This window comes from Pan paniscus, chromosome 7 (assembly GCF_029289425.2).
Source record: "Pan paniscus chromosome 7, NHGRI_mPanPan1-v2.0_pri, whole genome shotgun sequence".
Taxonomy (NCBI): domain Eukaryota; kingdom Metazoa; phylum Chordata; class Mammalia; order Primates; family Hominidae; genus Pan; species Pan paniscus.
Genome location: NC_073256.2, coordinates 161,086,142 through 161,103,294, shown reverse-complemented (window position 1 = coordinate 161,103,294; position 17,153 = coordinate 161,086,142). Strand labels below are relative to the sequence as shown.

Here is a 17,153-nt window from a genome sequence, read left to right as displayed (position 1 = left end):
CAGAAAAAAGTCTCCAAATTGAATCTTTTTTTTTTTTTTTTGAGACGGAGTCTTGCTCTGTCACCCAGCTGGAATGCAATGGCACGATCTCAGCGCAGTCACCTCTGCCTCCCTAGTTCAAGCGATTCTCCTGCCTCAGCCTCCCGAGTAGCTGGAATTACAGGCATGAGCCACCACACCCAGCTAATTTTGTATTTTTAGTAGAGACGGGGTTTCTCCATGTTGGTCAGGCTGGTCTCGAACTCCCGACCTCAGGTGATCCGCCCACCTCGGCCTCCCAAAGTGCTGGGATTACAGGCGTGAGCCATCACATCCAGCTGAACCAATTTTTAAAAAGAAGAGTACAAGCTGAGTGCAGTGGCTGATGCCTGTAATCTCAGAGGTTTGGGAGGCCAAGGCAGGAGGAATGCTTGAATTCGAGTGATCAGGACAGGAATTTCAGACCAGCCTGGGCAACACAGCAAGACTCCATCTTTGAAAACAAAAAAGAAGTACAATGACTTAAGAAAGATTGTGTAGTTTGACACTATGGTCAATAGAATACAAATTATGTGACTTTAATATCATAATTAGTAACCGCTGAAATGAAGAAAACTAAATTTTTATGGAAGAAATATATAACAATTTAGAAACTGTGAAGTCTTTATTTTTTATTTTATTTTTTATTTTTTTTGAGATGGATCTCGCTCTGTCGCCCAGGCTGGAGTGCAGTGGCGCAACCTCGGCTCACTGCAAGCGCTGCCTCCCGGGTTCAGGCCATTCTCCTGCCTCAGCCTCCGGAGTAGCTGGGACTACAGGCGCCCGCCACCACGCCCGGCTAATTTTTTGTGTTTTTTTTTTAGTAGAGACAGGGTTTCACCGTGTTAGCCAGGATGGTCTCGATCTCCTGACCTCGTGATCCGCCTGCCTCAGCCTCCCAAAGTGCTGGGATTACAGGCGTGAGCCACCACGCCCGGCCTAAAATTGTGAAATCTTTATTAAGCAACGCTGCCTGCCCATCACCAGAGCAGGTGGACATACCCAGCAGCGACTCACTTCAGTCATCTCTAATGTTTTGCTAACTTCCAGTCAGATAAAAGCCATCGCCTTACGGATGTCTTTAAACGTTATCATCATGAAACGTCCTTTCATAGCAAGATGTTAAGGTGGCGGGGGCGGACCACATTTCCCTTACCCTTGTCAGCCTGAGTGACTGTTTTTATTTATTTGAGATGGAGTCTCGCTCTGTCGTCCAGGCTGGGGTGCGGTGGCGCCATCTGGGCTCACTGCAACCTCCGCCTCCCGGGGTCAAGCGATTCTCCTGCCTCAGCCTCCCAAGTAGCTGGGATTACAGGCGCGCGCAACTACCCCCGACTAATTTTTCATTTTTATTAGATACGGGATTTCACCATGTTTTGCCAGGCTGGTCTCGAACTCCTGACCTCAAATGATCCGCCCGCCTCGGCCTCCCAAAGTGCTGGGATTACAGGCCTGAGCCACCGCGCATGGCCGCGACTGCTTTTAAACGCCTTTCGATGGAAGACGTTGACGGTGGCCTCTCGATGTCAGGGCCGCGCTGCCACCCCCTCCCGTCCCAGGCAGCAGGACTGGGCTCTGAGCTGAGGGCAGGAGCAGCTGGAGGCTCGCAGCGCGACCGTGGGACCCACTGTGAGCCGCCGCGACCCTCCTTGACTCGCCGTGAGCCATCGTGATCCGATGTGATCCTTCTTAACCCGCCGTGACCCGCTGTCACCCACAGTCACCCAACGTGATTCGCCGTAACTCTGGTGTTGTTTGCTGCTTGCTGCCCGAGCCTGGGCGTCCCCGTCGGCGCGGGTGACAGTGCAAGTGCTTGGGACGACAACCCGGGCTCCTCATCGCGGCCGGAATCCAAGAGGCTGCGGCGCGAGGTCTGCGTATTCGGGGGCGGAACCCCGGGAGGGAAGGGGAGCCGAGGGAGACGCCGCAGCGTGAGCCGGCCTGGCCCCAGCGCCTGCGAGGCTCCTTCCGACGCCGCGGGCAGCCCGCGCGGCGCTGCCTGCCGGCCCTCGTCTCGTGTCCTCCCGCCGTCCCAAGCAGGGCCTGGGCCCAGCGCCCCTCGGGCTAAAGAGGTTGCGGCCCGGGACCTCGTCCGGGGACCCGCCCGCGCGCGGCCGGCGGACGAGACTGCGCTTCCCAGGCGGCTTTGCGGCCGCGGACTCCAAGTCCCAGCTGTGCCCGGGACGCTGCGCGCCCCCGGGACTCCATTTCCCAGAGTGCCCCGCCCCAGCCTCCCGGCCCCGCCCCCCACCTGGCGCCGCGGGCAGCCGGAGCGCACCCGGCCGGAAGCCGCTGTCGGGGAGCCGGCGGTGGGGCTGGACGCAGGTGAGGTGGCACCGGACTCAGCCGCGCCCTGGGCCCTGGATGCTCCGTGAGAGTCAGGAAACGCTGTGGGGGTCTGGGATCGAGGGGCATGGGGGCAGCCTGGGGCTGTGGTAGGGGGTCTGGCTGCGGTGAGGTCTCCCCGCGTGCTTGGGAGCCGCGCGACGCCTGCGCAGGGCCCCCTCCCCTAAGGGCTGGCCCTGGGGCCCTGCCGGGGAGCCCGAGCAGGTTTCCGCCTCCCAGGATAGGATCCTTGAGGGTGGCTGCGCCCCGAGGCCTGTCCTGCCCTGGAGGAATCTGGCTCGCCAGGGCTCTCCAGGACCAGCCAGCCTCGAGTGGGCGTGGGCTGCACACAGGCGCCGTCTCGTGCCTGTCCCTAGCATGCGGGCTTTAGCTGCGAACCGTGTTAACGACCTGCGCCAGGAGCCCCAGTCCCAAGGTTGTCTGCCTCCCCTCTTGTCAGTCAGAGGGGAGTAGAATGTACCTCTTCTCGGCCTAGTGGGGAGTCGTGGGTTGGGACCAGCTGCTCTGGGCTGGGTGGTAGCTCAGGACCCCTGCGGCGCTGTAGGCTGAGAGCTCCCAGGGGAACAGGGCTGCGACGAGGGAGTGCCTCGGTCCAGCTGGGTCTTTCTGGTTGCCAGTGGACTATGCCCCACTCTGAGGGCCTCACTCTGTGCCAGTTGCCACAGAAGAGTGGGGCTCCAAAGGATGAGAGCGTGATGACCTCAGCCTCCCACTATTTGACACTACAGGTACAACTGACATGGGTGAACCCCAGGGGTCCATGCGGATTCTAGTGACAGGGGGCTCTGGGCTGGTAGGCAAAGCCATCCAGAAGGTGATAGCAGATGGAGCTGGACTTCCTGGAGAGGACTGGGTGTTTGTCTCCTCTAAAGACGCCGATCTCACGTGAGTGAGCCCATCCCCAGATCAGCCCTTCCTCTCCATCCTACCCCGCACCCTAGAACTAAGAGTTCCAGGCTGGGCCTGTTCCTGAGTCTAACAGTAGCTGTGTGTCTGGGTCCTTCCTGCCAGGTGGCTGGCCTGGCCTGGGTGTGCTTGGCTGTGTTCCTAGACAAACAAACACCCTCCCATCTCTTCCCAGAAGCCTGCACCCTCATATCAGCCAGGCCCTGGGGCCACCCTCCCTTTTGACTGTCCCTCCTGCCATAGTCCCACCCAGTTCCTGCACTTGGCACCCAACCCTGGGGTGCTGGTTCCCTCCAGAGCCTCCTGACAGCCTGGCTTCCTACAGGGATACAGCACAGACCCGCGCCCTGTTTGAGAAGGTCCAACCCACACACGTCATCCATCTTGCTGCAATGGTGGGGGGCCTGTTCCGGAATATCAAATACAATTTGGACTTCTGGGTAAGTGAGGGTGGCCCCAGCAAGCACTGGAAACCAGGATCCCAGGTTCTGGGAACTTCCTGGCGGGCTTCCCACTCTCACAGGCCCACATTCCCACCCCAGGAAGTCCCTGAGGATCAGGGCTTGGCACAGCCTGGTGGGGGCAGCCCCTGAGGGATCCCCAGTCAGTCACACTTGGTGCTGTGGACAAAGGGCCATGCAGGGGGGCCTGGAGGCACTTGGCCCAGTAGGCAAAGCTGTGGAGCTGACTTGCAGCATTGGGAGGCTGAAAAGAGCCAGCGGCCACGTGGGACTGGGAGCTGGTTCCTGCCCCCTGAGTCCCCAGGGCCTCTGGAGCCTCTGGCTCCCAGGACTGTGCTGGCCCAGCTCCCCTGAGCTGGGCCCACCACACACTCCGGGGTGCAGGGGTGTGAACAGCGCTCTGTGCATCTGCTGCCTGTGTCTGGGGGAAGGGGGCGTGGTGTAAGGGCCCTGCCGCGGCTAGCTGTGTTCTGGAGGGTTGGCCCCACCAGGGGCAGGGTTGCCCCTCCTGGGCAGCAGCCTTGCCTTAGCTGGCTTTGCTAAGCGTAGGAGGCACTAGGGTGAGCAGAGGCTCAGACGAGATTCTGCCCAGGAGCCCTGTCACCCCAGAGCCCTCCTTGTCGGTGTCTCGGCCTTCCCAGCAGGCTGCCTGGCCACCACCTCTCCCTTCTCCCAAGAGCAGTCCCAGGGCTCCAGCCATGCCGTGTCTAGTTCATGCACGGGAAGTGGGGCCCGCGGGGTGGACCTGGCAAGCGCAGGCTCCATTGATCCTGAGAAGTAGAGCCAGGTGGGAGCTCCTCCAAGGTGGGGAAGTAGTCCGCCCTGTTCCCCGTGTAGTGGGAGCCCCAGCCCAGCCCAGGGCCAGACTGGGCTCCTTCCCAGCCTCCAGTGGGGTCCCATGCCCTGACCTCAGCAGCCTCCTGGGTGGGGCCCAGCCCTGAGCTGGGGGTGTGTTTCTCCTCATAGTGGAAGGCAGAGCCAGCCCCTCCTCCAGCCTTGGTGGGGCTGGAGAGCAATGGTGTCTGTAAGCCCACTGCCTTGTCCGGAAGCGGTTAGGATGGGCAGGCTTGGGTCCTACCAGGGCTGAAGGGCCAGGGTGTGTCTCCACTTCTGTGTCTGGAGGAGCAGGTAAGGGCTGGGATCTGGCCTGGGGAGCCTGAACTGTCCCCGCCTCACCCCTGCAGAGGAAAAACGTGCACATGAATGACAACGTCCTGCACTCGGCCTTCGAGGTGGGCGCCCGCAAGGTGGTGTCCTGCCTGTCCACCTGTATCTTCCCTGACAAGACGACCTACCCGATAGATGAGACCATGGTGAGGGGCAGGGCCTGGCTGTGGGTGGGGCCGGGGAGCCTGTGGGCAGGGCCGGGAAGTAGCGGCCTCTGCCTCTCCCGCCCCCGCAGATCCACAATGGGCCTCCCCACAACAGCAATTTTGGGTACTCGTATGCCAAGAGGATGATCGACGTGCAGAACAGGTCCTCGCGCCCATCCTGCTGAGGCCCAGCCAGGAGTGGGGGAGAGGGCCCCCAGGGGCGGGTGGGGCCGGCTGGTCGGGTCTTCGTGCCAGCCTCAGTAAGAGGCCAGCGGCAGCCTGGGGTGGGATCGCGGGCCCAGGACGAGGGCAGGAGACGCTGTGCCTCCGCAGGGCCTACTTCCAGCAGTACGGCTGCACCTTCACCGCTGTCATCCCCACCAACGTCTTCGGGCCCCACGACAACTTCAACATCGAGGATGGCCACGTGCTGCCTGGCCTCATCCACAAGGTGCACCTGGCCAAGAGTGAGTGCGTCCGCCCGATGGGGTGCCCGGGCTCAGCTCGGGAGGAGGTGACCCAGTGCCTCTGACACCTGCTCCTTCCCTGAATCTGCAGGCAGCGGCTCGGCCCTGACGGTGTGGGGTACAGGGAAGCCGCGGAGGCAGTTCATATACTCGCTGGTGCGTAAAGGAAGGCACAGCTCTCCCCAGAGAACCTGCCCTATTGAGCCCTGGCTGGCCCCTGCTGGGCTGTCGGGGAGGTGGTGCAGGAGGGAGGCTCCCACCAGCAGAGAATCTGGGCTGAGCTCCGAGAGAAGCCATCTCTGGTCCTCGTGGAGGCCCCATAGGCTCCTGTCTCCAGGAGTCACTGGTGTAGCTCTGAGCTCCGAGGGAGAAAGGAGGGACCCCTGGTCCCCAGGCTGAGCCCCCACTGAACAAGGACAGCAGTATGGACTCCCCGGCAGGGGCGTTTGGGAGAGGGGTGGCTATACCCATGGTCTCTGACCCTGCCTGTCTGACCTCTAGGACCTGGCCCAGCTCTTTATCTGGGTCCTGCGGGAGTACAATGAAGTGGAGCCCATCATCCTCTCCGGTGGGTACCTCAGCCCTCAGCCCCCTTCCTCCATGGTAGGACAGGATCCAAGGCTGTCCTGGGAGGCTGGCTGAGGGGTGGGAGCAGGAATATTCATGGGCCGTCGGGCGGCACCAAGGGGAGGCCTGACCCGGTGGCTCCCCACAGTGGACGAGGAAGATGAGGTCTCCATCAAGGAGGCAGCCGAGGCGGTGGTGGAGGCCATGGACTTCCATGGGGAGGTCACCGTATCCTCTGGCTCCAGTGCTGGGGGTTGGGCGGGGGCCCCTTGGGTGGCCTCAGTGGCCACCTGGTGTAGGGCCAGCGTGGGTGGGACACTGCGGAGGGAGGACGCTCACCCTGGCAGGCGGAGGAGCTCTGCTGTGGCTCCCCTGGGAATGGCAGAGGTTCAAGGGCAAGCTGCGGGGGCTGGGGTGGAGGTGCTCCCCTCGCTGTGGCCTTGACAAAGCCTCCAGTTTGATACAACCAAGTCGGATGGGCAGTTTAAGAAGACAGCCAGTAACAGCAAGCTGAGGACCTACCTGCCCGGCTTCCGGTTCACACCCTTCAAGCAGGGTGAGCCCTGACCCCACAGCCCTCCACTTGGTGGAGGCCTGCCCCAGCCCCTCCCTCATGCTCGCTACCAGGGCAGAGGTGAGGTGCCCCCTCAGAGCCTGTACTGCCCTGGAGGTGGGACACCAAAGCTCTGAGGGGTGACTTCCCTGTCCCTGGGCCTCCTCCCCCCACTTCCTCCCATGCGGCCCCGACCCTCCCTGTCCATGGCCCTCACCTGCCTGCCTCTGCAGCGGTGAAGGAGACCTGTGCTTGGTTCACTGACAACTACGAGCAGGCCCGGAAGTGAAGCTGGAAGACAGGATCAGGTGCCAGCGGACCATCGGCTAGCAGAGCCCAGCGGCCACCACCCGTCAACCCTGCCAGGAGCTGAGGGCACCACCCAGCAACCTGGGCCTGCATTCCATCCGCTCTGCAGCCCCAAGCATCTTTCCAGTGGGGCCCCCATTCACGTTGGTCCTCAGGGAAACCAGGGTCCCGGGCAGGCCCGGCGCTTTGCTCCCCACACCAGCCCCCTGCGCGTGTCCACTCTGATCCTGCATCCCACTCCCTGGGAGCCAATAAAGTGCATTTTCACAGGCCTGGCCTTGGCAGCTCTGTGCTGAGCCGTCCCCCACACCCAGGCACTGCCCCCTAGCCTGGCCAGTCCCAGGACCCACTATCCCCCTGGCTTACTGTTCAGCCCCCAAGAGCTGGCGACTCCCTGGGTTGGAAAGGCCGCAGAGGCTGGAGATGGGAAGGCACACGTGGGCAGGCAGGCAGGCAGCAGTGAGACTGGTGTGGACCGTCAGCTGGACAAGGATGTGCAGGGCAGGGCCAGTCCCAGCCCCTCCACATGTGGCCACCTGCAGGCCTGAGTAACTTGAGCTCACCCGGACCTCCCTGCCTCAGCCTGAGGGCTCTGGGGAAGTTGGTCTAGTGGGCCAGAAACGTCTAGTGATCCAGCCGAGCTGGGCCCATGGATGGTTATGAGGGGAGGCTGATGATTGGGTGGCTCGGGCTTCCCCTGGCCTGGCCCCTCCTCTCTGTGGCTCTCAGGCTTGGGCGTGGGTCCCCCACCTGGCCTTATCCCATGGAGAGGGACAGGTGCCTGCTGGACAGGTCAGCTCCAGCTACCAGAGGTGGGGTGTCATTGCTCGCCGCCCCCGGCCATTCTCAGAGGGGAGACAGCAAAGTCCAGAATGGTTCCCGGGCCAGTGCCTCAGCCAGGCAGGGTGGCGCTGAGGTATGGACCAGGAGCACTGGGCTCCAGGCCCCGGCTTGCCCGTCACCCCCTTTCTCAGTGCCTCGCACAGAGGGAGCCCCTAGGCCAGAACCCTCTGGTCCACTGCATCTAGGACCCAGACGCCCTCCCTGGCTCCTGGCCCAACTCTGGGCCCACGTCCTCAGGGTCCCTCTCCTGGGCGCCCTGTGCCGTCTTCACGCACATGATGCCTTTTGGCTGCAGGTAGGGCCTGCTGCTTCACTTCTTTGTTCATTCCGGCAGCGGTGATATGTCCTCCCTGTCCCAGCACTGAGTCCAGACCGGTGTGTCCTGCACCCAACGAACCGCTTACCTCATCTGTCACTGTCCCTTTGTGTCCAGCAAGCCGAGGTGTCCTCCAGGCCTCCCCTGAGACTGGCCCCCTCTTGGGTCAAGGCCTCCCTACCTTTTAGGCCTCAGCTGAGGTGGCCCAGCCTCCAAAACCTTCCCTGATGGCACTTTCACAGCGCCTCTCGGAGCATCCACCCTGCCCCGCTGGGATTGTTTGTCTGGAAACCTCTGGGAGCCCCGCCTCAACCCCTAACCCTCCCGCTGACACCCCAGGACCTGGAGCTCCAGGAGATGGGTTGGCCTCGTTCACAGTGTATCCCCTGGCCCCAGCCCTTTGTGATAAAGGCTCTGCCCATGTGGGGGTTCAGGAAAGGCCTCCTGGAGAGGGTGGCGCCTATGTGGCTGCTTGGATCCACCAGGTGAACAGTGGGAAGAAGCCCAGCCAAGAGCAGAGAGGTGCCCTGGACACAAGCCTTGGCTGGCTGGGTGTCCACGTCAGCTGAGGGCTCCCAGCTGATGCTCAGAAGCCCAGCCCGGCATGGGACGGAGAAGCTGAATGGGGCTGGGCCCCTGGGCCTTCTTTTACCCACTGTGGCCCTGGGCACTCAGCCAGCAATCCTCCTTCACCTCGCCTCAGTCCACTTGTTTATGATGAGCTTTGTCCTTATGTATGATGGCATGGCACTGGATGCCTCTGGCCCCTCTCACCTCCCCACAGCCTTGGTCCTGAGCCATCACTGGCCCAGGGGGCCTGGGAGAAAATCCAGGGAGTCTGTGGGAAGGGGCCAGGAGGATCCGAGGTGGCAGGAGATACAGCTGCTGACGCTGTGTGCTGGTGCAAAGTGTCCACCACCCACGTTTCTCGGCTGCAGTGGCCGAAGCAGCCTCCTGGTGGCTTTCTGTCCCTTTCCACCTCATTTGCTTCAGAGCCTTGACACACTGGCTGTCCCGCGTGTGTGCTGACTGTAGTCTGTCTACACTGCCACCAAGCAGGGCTGCAGGGTGGGGTCCAGCCTGTCCCATCTGCTGCCGTGGGGTGATCTTGCCCAGGCCCAGAGCAGGGCCCAGAAGCTGCAGCTGCACAGTGAATGTTGAATCAATGAGAGGATTTCATTACTGAAGAGCTTAGAAAATGTCAAAGGCTTGGGCCGGCACGGTGGCTCACACCTGTAATCCCAGCACTTTGGGAGGCCGAGGCAGGTGGATCACGAGGTCAGGAGATTGAGACCATCCTGGCTAACAAGGTGAAACCCCATCTCTACTAAAAATACAAAAAAATTAGCCGGGCGTGGTGGCGGGCGCCTATAGTCCCAGCTACTTGGGAGGCTGAGGCAGGAGAATGGCGTGAACCCGGGAGACGGAGCTTGCAGTAAGCCGAGATCGCGCCACTGCACTCCAGCCTGGGCGACAGAGCGAGACTCCGTCTCAAAAAAAAGAAAAAAGAAAATGTCAAAGGCTTCAAAAGAAAATAACATATGTAACATGCAGCTTTAGATTGGATGATGAAAAAACCGCACTCAGATCTTCAAGCCTTATTTTCCTTGTGTCATTAAAAATGAAGAGTACCCCCCTCCCCAACTGTCCCCTCTGTCGGTCTCAGGCCCCTGGCCGTGGCCTGCTCTCCGTGACCTGGGTCTCCGCCCCTAGTGCTTCCCCGCAGCTCCACCGTCTGTGGTCGGCGGGGCCTCAGTGACCGCACGCTCTGGACCAGCCCCGCAACCCGCTTCGCTACCCCTCCCCTCCGGAAAACCAACATGTGCTCCTCGCACGCGCGACCGGGACCCCTCCCCGCTCCTCCGGCGTCTCCGAGCGCGAGTACCCCGCCGGCCCCGCCCCTTACGGCCCCGCCCCCATTGGCCCTGCCCCCAGTTTCTCTCAGCCAATGGGCAGTGAGGGGCGGCATAGCCCTTTCGGGCCAATAAGCAGCGAGAGGCGGGGTTCCCGCGCCTTGCGAACCTGTAGAGTGCGGACAAAAAGCCGGCTGGAGTGTGCCGTCCCAGTAACCAATCGGCGAGGGTGGGGAGGGGGAGGCGAGTCCTATTGGAGGGCGGGGGTGGGGCCTAGATCTGTGGGCGGGGCGCGGCCTGTGGATGGGCGGTGAGCGCAGCGGCGTCCGAGGCAACAAGATGGCAGCTGCGGAGCCGTCTCCGCGGCGCGTGGGCTTCGTGGGCGCGGGCCGCATGGCGGGGGCCATCGCGCAGGGCCTCATCAGAGCAGGTGGGGCGGCGCGGGGCTAGGCCTGCGGTCTGGAGTGGGAGCAGCCCCGTGGGAGGTGTCCTGCCGCGAGAGTGGGGCCGGGGGCGCGGGCCCAGCCAACCGGGTCTCCGCTCCGCTGGGCGCAGCCGGGGCCACGCCCGTTTGCTTTTACTTTTTTGACGTGGCTGCGGGAAGATTTGAGTCACACGTGGCTAGGTGCCGCTTCCGTGGCCGGCTTCCTGGCCGCGTGGCGTTGGCCAGGCTCACCTCTTCCAGCCTCTGATTTTCTCTTTGCGCGCCAGCCCCTCTCATGGGGAGCAGCAGGGCTTCTCCCCCAGACACCTTGGCTCTAGGGACACCTGGGCCAGACTATCCATCCTGTGCCAGCAGCACCCCCACGTTGTGACAGCCAAAAATGCCTCCAGACACTGCCGAATGTCCCCTGGGTGGGGGGAGGAGACAGGCAAAATCATCCCCTGTTGAGAAACACTGCTTTATACCCGGGATATTTATGCTGACCATATACTCCTCCAGGCATTTAGAAGCCTCTCTGCAGATTGTGGATAGGGAGAGCTGGGTGACTTTTGACTCTCTGCCTTCAGCCATACTTCAGGGTCCAGAAGAGTCAAGATCAATCGGGAAATAGCTTACTATGAGTCTCAGGAGTCTTCCCTGTGAAACCTGGCAGTACCGCATGCCTCCCAGAGCTGTACAGGTTAAATGAGACATAAATGTCTAGTGTTGAGCTTAGTACTGGTGTGTGTGGCTGCCACTGTCATGATTAATTGCTGTGTTCAGGTTGTGGTGTACACTTGTGCCTTCCTGTTCGACCTTACCAAAATCTAACCCAATCTCTCCACCCCGTACCCGACAAAAGCAGATAATTTCTACCAAGTAGGCATTTAGCCTTTTCTTAGACATTCCAGCATAGACTCTCCCTCTCGAAGAACCTGGGCCCCGATTGGGCCTTCTGTGGCCAATCAACTGCCTTTGTACCCACCACACTCCCCCAAGGCCTGGTGTTCCTCCAGAGGTACTGCCTCTTCTGCTCCAGGCAGCCTTCCCTTCCCTGGAGGCAGAGGCCCCAGGGATCTGTGTCCTCACCAATGAGGTAAGCTCCTGGCCTCCATACCCAGCAGCAGTCAGGGGCGTTGACCGCCAAGTAGAATCAGTGGATCTGATTGCCTGGGCCCAGTGAATGGTGCATCCCGCTTTGGGTTCCTGGGGCCAGGAGGGGGCCCAGGATGGGCCAGGCGTGGCTGAGCCTGAGAGGCCAAGTGAGCTCCTCCCTCTCCTCTCAGTGCCATCCTATCCCACCCCTTCACCAACCCCTCTTCCTTTTCCTTTCTTTCCAGGAAAAGTGGAAGCTCAGCACATACTGGCCAGTGCACCAACAGACAGGAACCTATGTCACTTTCAAGTGAGCATAGAGCCCAGGTTCTTCATACCCTCAGGAGCCCAGGATAGCTCTTGGCTCCTGTCCCACTAAGACACTTATCAGAGCCAGGGATGGGTGGTTTATTTAGCTGAAGTTTGCAGACTGGCTGGTCTGGGCTGGGAAAAGGGAGATTAGAGGCCAGGAGGAAAGTAAGGTTGTGGAGGGCCAAAGCAAAGTGTTTGTGTGTGTGTGTGTGTATGCGTGTGTGAGTGCATGTCCGTGAGTGTGTGTATATGCACGTGTGTATATGTGAGGCTATGCATGTGCATGTGTGTATATGTGTGCTCATGTGCGTTTGCACGTGCGCTTGTGTGTGCGTGTGCACGTGTGAGTGCATGTATGTCAGTGCATGTGTGTGCATGTGTGTGTATGAGTGCATGCTCATGAGTGCATGTGCACCTGTGTGGTCGTGAGTGCATGTATGTGCTCGTGCATGTGTGCCTGTGCAGATGTGTATATGAGTGCATGTGCGCATGTATGAGTGCGTGCGTGTACACATGAGTGCATGCTCGAGTGGGTGTGTGTGCACGTGTTTGTGCTCATGAGTGCATTCATGTGTACATGTGTATGTATGCTCATAAGTGCATGTGTCTGCGTGTGTGTATATGAATGCATGCTCGTGAGTGCGTGCATGTGCATGGGTGTGTTTGCATGCTGGGTGGTGGTCACAGACATTCACTGGGGATGGAGGGCTCAGGGCTTGGGGAGGCGCTGACATCAGGATGGCCTGTGAGGAGTAGGGCTAGTCTGGGTGAGTCTTGGGCACTGGAGACGTTGGGGTGGTCTAGACACTTGCAGTGGGAGAGGCCCTGGGACCATGGGAACGTGTGGCATCCAGCAGGAAGGGCTGTGATGGAGAGGGTGCACCGCTTACATGGCCCCTGAGGCTTGGTCCTGGTGTCCCTGGCGCAGGCTCTGGGTTGCCGGACCACGCACTCCAACCAGGAGGTGCTGCAGAGCTGCCTGCTCGTCATCTTTGCCACCAAGCCCCATGTGCTGCCAGCTGTCCTGGCAGAGGTGGCTCCTGTGGTCACCACTGAACACATCTTGGTGTCCGTGGCTGCTGGGGTGTCTCTGAGCACCCTGGAGGAGGTGAGTGTCCCTTGGGCTAAGGCCTTGGTCCCAGTATAGGCTCTGCTGGCCAGGCTTGGGCGGCAGGCAGCCCCCCAGAGAGCCTGAGAGGTGGCCGTGTGGCCCACCTGGATCAAGTGGCTGGATTTAGGGTTCCCTCCTGGTGCTGTACCTGGGAGGCAGACGCTGGAGCCCACCGCGAGCTGACGTGGACCTTTCCTGAGGCCCCTGCTGGGGCCTGCCCAGCAGGGCCCAGTCCTACAGACTCCCTGATTCTGACCTCTCTCTGGCCAGCTGCTGCCCCCAAACACACGGGTGCTGCGGGTCTTGCCCAACCTGCCCTGTGTGGTCCAGGAAGGGGCCATAGTGATGGCGCGGGGCCGCCACGTGGGGAGCAGCGAGACCAAGCTCCTGCAGCATCTGCTGGAGGCCTGTGGGCGGTGTGAGGAGGTGCCTGAAGCCTACGTCGACATCCACACTGGCCTCAGTGGCAGTGGCGTGGCCTTCGTGAGTATTGCCTCGTCCATCCCCAGCCCCACCCTCGGCAAAGAGGGGGCCCACCCAAGTCCCTCTGACAGCCTCTGCCCTCAGAGTCCAACCTTGAGGCCTGCGTGGTTGCTCCCCAGGCCCACTGGGAGCTCTGCTTGTCCCCAGGACTTCACTGCCTTGGGGATCTTTGAGGCCAGCCCCTTTGCAGACCCTTGGGCTCAGGCCTTGGTTCTGGCCATCCATGGCTACTGCTCTGGGCATTGTTCCTGAAGGTCCTGAGCCCCCAGGCTTTGACACCTATCCCCCCCAACCACCATGCCGCGGCTACAGGTGTGTGCATTCTCCGAGGCCCTGGCTGAAGGAGCCGTCAAGATGGGCATGCCCAGCAGCCTGGCCCACCGCATCGCTGCCCAGACCCTGCTGGTGAGTGAGGGTGGCCCCTGCGGAACATCGGGAAGGCCCAGGCCTGTACCACTTCCAGTGCGCAGGGAAACAGCAGGCTCGAGAAGCTGGGGCCAAGGTTGGGGGATGCAACGAGGGCAGGCCGCACAGTGGGGACCGCGCCACCTCCCCCGGTCACCAGGCCCTAACGCTCTCCTCAGGGGACGGCCAAGATGCTGCTGCACGAGGGCCAACACCCAGCCCAGCTGCGCTCAGACGTGTGCACCCCGGGTGGCACCACCATCTACGGACTCCACGCCCTGGAGCAGGGCGGGCTGCGAGCAGCCACCATGAGCGCCGTGGAGGCTGCCACCTGCCGGGCCAAGGAGCTCAGCAGAAAGTAGGCTGGGCTCTGGCCATCCTTTCCTGCCTTTGTGCCCCTGCCTCTCCCTGTGTCCCTTCCCCTGAGGACTGCGGCTCCCTCCCTCCTGCATGAGGGTCTCCTACTGCTCCTTCTCCCCTTGCACAGGGAAATGCAGGGGGCAGGACTTGAGAGGTTCCAGCAGGCGGGGGAGCCCCGACCAGTGGGGACACTCCTCCCTCCCCAGTGAGCAGAAGGCACCGTGGTGGTGGCTCTGCCCCTTGCTGCAGTGAGCCCACCTTGCTGCAACATTGGTTCTGAGGGGCCCAAGAGATGGCGTCTTGGTCATTTGCCCGCATGGTTGGGCAGTTGGTTGAGGCCATGAACAGAACTTACGGTAACAGGCACGGCTGGCCCAATGCCTGGTCTGGAGCTGGAGCTTGCCTTTGGCTTTCCAGGTGGCTCCGTGCAGCTACAGCCAGGCCAGCTGCTTCATCTCAGCTCTAGGGGGCACGAGCCATATGGGGTCTGCACAAGAGACCCTCTCCCCTGCAGTAAAGCCAGGGGCCCTGGACTGCTGGCCTGATGGGGCCGCCATGGGGAGCTGGAGCCTGCCCTGCAGCCTGGAGAAGAGGGTGGCTGTGGTGGGCGTGCTCATCCCTTGCTAAGGAGCAGGAGCTGCTGGGCCAGGTCTGCGGCAGTGCTGGGGTGGCACCAGGTGGGCAGTGGTAGGTGGGGTGGCTTGAGGTCTGGGAGGGTGGCCCTGGCCAGCCAGGACACATGCAGACCCTTGGCTTTAGTTTGGATACAGGCTCCCTCTTTCCTCCCGATCCTAAGCTCCTGGCAAGTGGCCAGGTGGCTCTGGGCCCTCCTGCCCCGTGCCTAGGTCAGGGGTCCTGGAATACCCCGTAGCTCTGGCACCACCACACTGGCCTCTGATGGCAAGACTTGGCCCCTCCACCTGTCCCTAATGGACGGCAGGTCAGGAAAGCCAGGACTTAGGGGAGAAGCAAACCCCCAGGATTGAAGGCTAGGGTTCTAGGGCCTTTGGGTGGGGAGGGCCCGGGCCAGACAGCCTCAGCTCCGTCCCCTGCCCCACAAGATTCACCTGGGCCTCCAGTCCCACGCTGGCCCCAACTGCTGCAGCTCTCGGCTTCCACCCAACAGCCTCTGGAGGTGAGGCGGGAGCATGCCCTCAGCGAGGCTGGGCGGCGGGTCCTGCTGTGCCATCTCCCTGTGCACCTGAGCAGATCAACCCCCCAGTGCAAAACAGGGCTAAGGGCACCTGCAGGACAGCAGCATGCTCCATCCCTCATGCTCAGCTGCCTCTGCGGCCACGGACTTCTGCCCTTCATCTGCTCTCTCTTACTCTCCTGAGCCTAGCCCGTCCGTAAGCTCCCTCCCCTGCCTGGTTCCCAGGGCAGGCTGACTCAGTTGACTGCTTGGTCCAAGCCTGGCCCTGGCACTTGTCAGGGTCAGCCTAAGGAGATGGGAATAAAGAGGCCAGAGAGCACCAAGTGAGCTCATGTTTCACCAGAGGTGGATAAAACCGAGTTCTGGGCTGGGCCCAGTGGCTCACATCTGTAATTCCAGCACTTCGGGAGGCCGAGGCAGGCAGATCACGAAGTCAGGAGTTTGAGACCAACCTGACCAACCTGGAGAAACCCCATCTCTACTAAAAATACAAAATTAGCTGGATGTGGTGGTGCGTGCCTGTAATCCCAGCTACTTGGGAGGCTGAGGCAGGAGAATTGCTTGAATCCAGGAGGCGGAGATTGCAGAGAGCCAAGATCATGCCACTGCACTCCAGCCTGGGTGACAGCAAGACTCTGTCTTGGAAAAAAAAAAAAAAGAAACAAGGTCCAATGCCTGCCCCATAAGTTGAGGCCTGGAACCTTGGTCAAGCACAGGTGTCAGCCGATGGGGGTGCTGGCACTGTGGACAGCAGAGGTCTCCCCATGCCTGCTACAGGCCTCTACATCACCTGGGGGCTTTGTAGGGCATGGAATTGCAGTTTCCCTTGCACGCTGTCACCCCAGGGGACTGTATGCCAATCCTGGGCAGGCCTGGGAGCCTGGAGTCTGGTGCAGGCGGCCCCCTGAAGGAAGGTGGACAGCCCTTCTGACGGCCACCTGCATTCACACCAAGCCCATCTGCAAGGAGAAATCATTGACTTTGCAGCAACACCTGTCTCCCCCGGGACCTCTGACAAGCCCTGGGCACTAGGTGAGCTCAGCTCGGGAGGTGGAGATCCCAAGCCAGCCACTCCTGGCCCAGCTGGTGAGGGCCTGTGACAAAGACACGGGCTCAGTTCTCGGCACGGCAGGGAGCGTTGTGGTGAGCCAGGCCTCCCCTGTGCCTTCTACTTCCAGGTGAAAACTGTTCTTCAAGATAGAAAACGATGGATATGATTACGGTATCTTTGATCAATGTTCCACTTTTATGCCCTATGCCCCAACTGTTAATCTAGGGGGTATTCCTGATCCAAGCGTTGGATCAAGAGTTTAAAAATAAGACTTCAAAACAGGGATGCTCATGAAGTGGACATGTCCAGCCTTTATTAGATAAAGCCACTGGGCCCATCTGACCAGGCGAGCTCAGCTGTAAACAAGCTCGCCAGTTAGAGGAAGGGCCCTCAACAGAGCATGACCCCGCAAGCCTAGGGACTCCGACATGCTGTTGAGGCTGCTTCCCATGGGTGTCTCAACTAGGTAGGTAAGGGGTTGGGGTCTCTGCAGGACCCCCCCGTCTAGGGGTGCTCCCCTTCCTTTCCTACCACAATGTGATGTTTCATCCACAGCCCAGTGGACATCGAGGGGGTCCCCCAAGCCTGCAGGTCCTTGGGCCAAGGCAGTGGCCTCGTCCCCCTGAAAACGCGGGTCGGGTGGTTTCAACAAAACCTGCACTCATCTTTCCCTCCTCAGCTCCTTCCCTTCTCCAGCCCCCACAAGCCCAGGAACTCTGACAATGATGCTGACACGGGGGTCACTAACTGGAAGAGCAGTGAACAGGAGCTGGGGGCTCTTGGGGGCCATCTGAGCTGAGGACAGCT

The 17,153-nt window shown here is 61.0% G+C and overlaps 2 protein-coding genes across 4 annotated transcripts; both read left to right on the top strand.

The window, feature by feature from the left end:
- Nucleotides 1-590: 590 nt before the first annotated feature.
- GFUS (GDP-L-fucose synthase) lies at nt 591-7,212 on the top strand. 3 transcript variants are annotated; one of them, XM_003819460.6, is made up of 11 exons: nt 591-2,343; nt 3,093-3,249; nt 3,596-3,710; nt 4,916-5,044; nt 5,134-5,207; nt 5,378-5,511; nt 5,603-5,667; nt 6,013-6,079; nt 6,227-6,306; nt 6,535-6,634; nt 6,865-7,212. In XM_003819460.6, exons 2-11 carry the CDS (start codon nt 3,104-3,106, stop codon nt 6,918-6,920), a joined length of 966 nt encoding a protein of 321 aa, XP_003819508.1. In that variant the 5' UTR covers nt 591-2,343; nt 3,093-3,103; the 3' UTR covers nt 6,921-7,212. The 3 variants fall into 3 exon arrangements, with proteins under 3 accessions (XP_003819508.1, XP_054973058.1, XP_054973059.1); XM_055117083.1 differs by lacking the exon at nt 591-2,343 and adding an exon at nt 2,707-2,779; XM_055117084.1 differs by lacking the exon at nt 591-2,343 and having other exon boundaries at nt 3,189-3,249; nt 3,376-3,710.
- Nucleotides 7,213-10,233: 3,021 nt separating this feature from the next.
- Nucleotides 10,234-15,618, top strand: PYCR3 (pyrroline-5-carboxylate reductase 3). Its single transcript, XM_003819461.5, has 6 exons — nt 10,234-10,382; nt 11,717-11,781; nt 12,712-12,891; nt 13,165-13,377; nt 13,690-13,782; nt 13,962-15,618. Exons 1-6 carry the CDS (start codon nt 10,256-10,258, stop codon nt 14,142-14,144), a joined length of 861 nt encoding a protein of 286 aa, XP_003819509.3. The 5' UTR covers nt 10,234-10,255; the 3' UTR covers nt 14,145-15,618.
- The last annotated feature ends 1,535 nt before the right edge of the window (nt 15,619-17,153 follow it).

Coding starts and splice junctions, on each gene's coding strand:
- PYCR3 (XM_003819461.5), top strand. CDS start 10,256: ATGGGCGGTGAGCGCAGCGGCGTCCGAGGCAACAAGATGGCAGCTGCG. Junction 10,383..11,716: donor GCAGGGCCTCATCAGAGCAG/GTGGGGCGGCGC, acceptor CTTTCTTTCCAG/GAAAAGTGGAAGCTCAGCAC. Junction 12,892..13,164: donor CTCTGAGCACCCTGGAGGAG/GTGAGTGTCCCT, acceptor CTCTCTGGCCAG/CTGCTGCCCCCAAACACACG.
- GFUS (XM_055117084.1), top strand. CDS start 3,189: ATGGAGCTGGACTTCCTGGAGAGGACTGGGTGTTTGTCTCCTCTAAAG. Junction 5,668..6,012: donor GGCAGTTCATATACTCGCTG/GTGCGTAAAGGA, acceptor TCTGACCTCTAG/GACCTGGCCCAGCTCTTTAT. Junction 6,635..6,864: donor GTTCACACCCTTCAAGCAGG/GTGAGCCCTGAC, acceptor CTGCCTCTGCAG/CGGTGAAGGAGACCTGTGCT.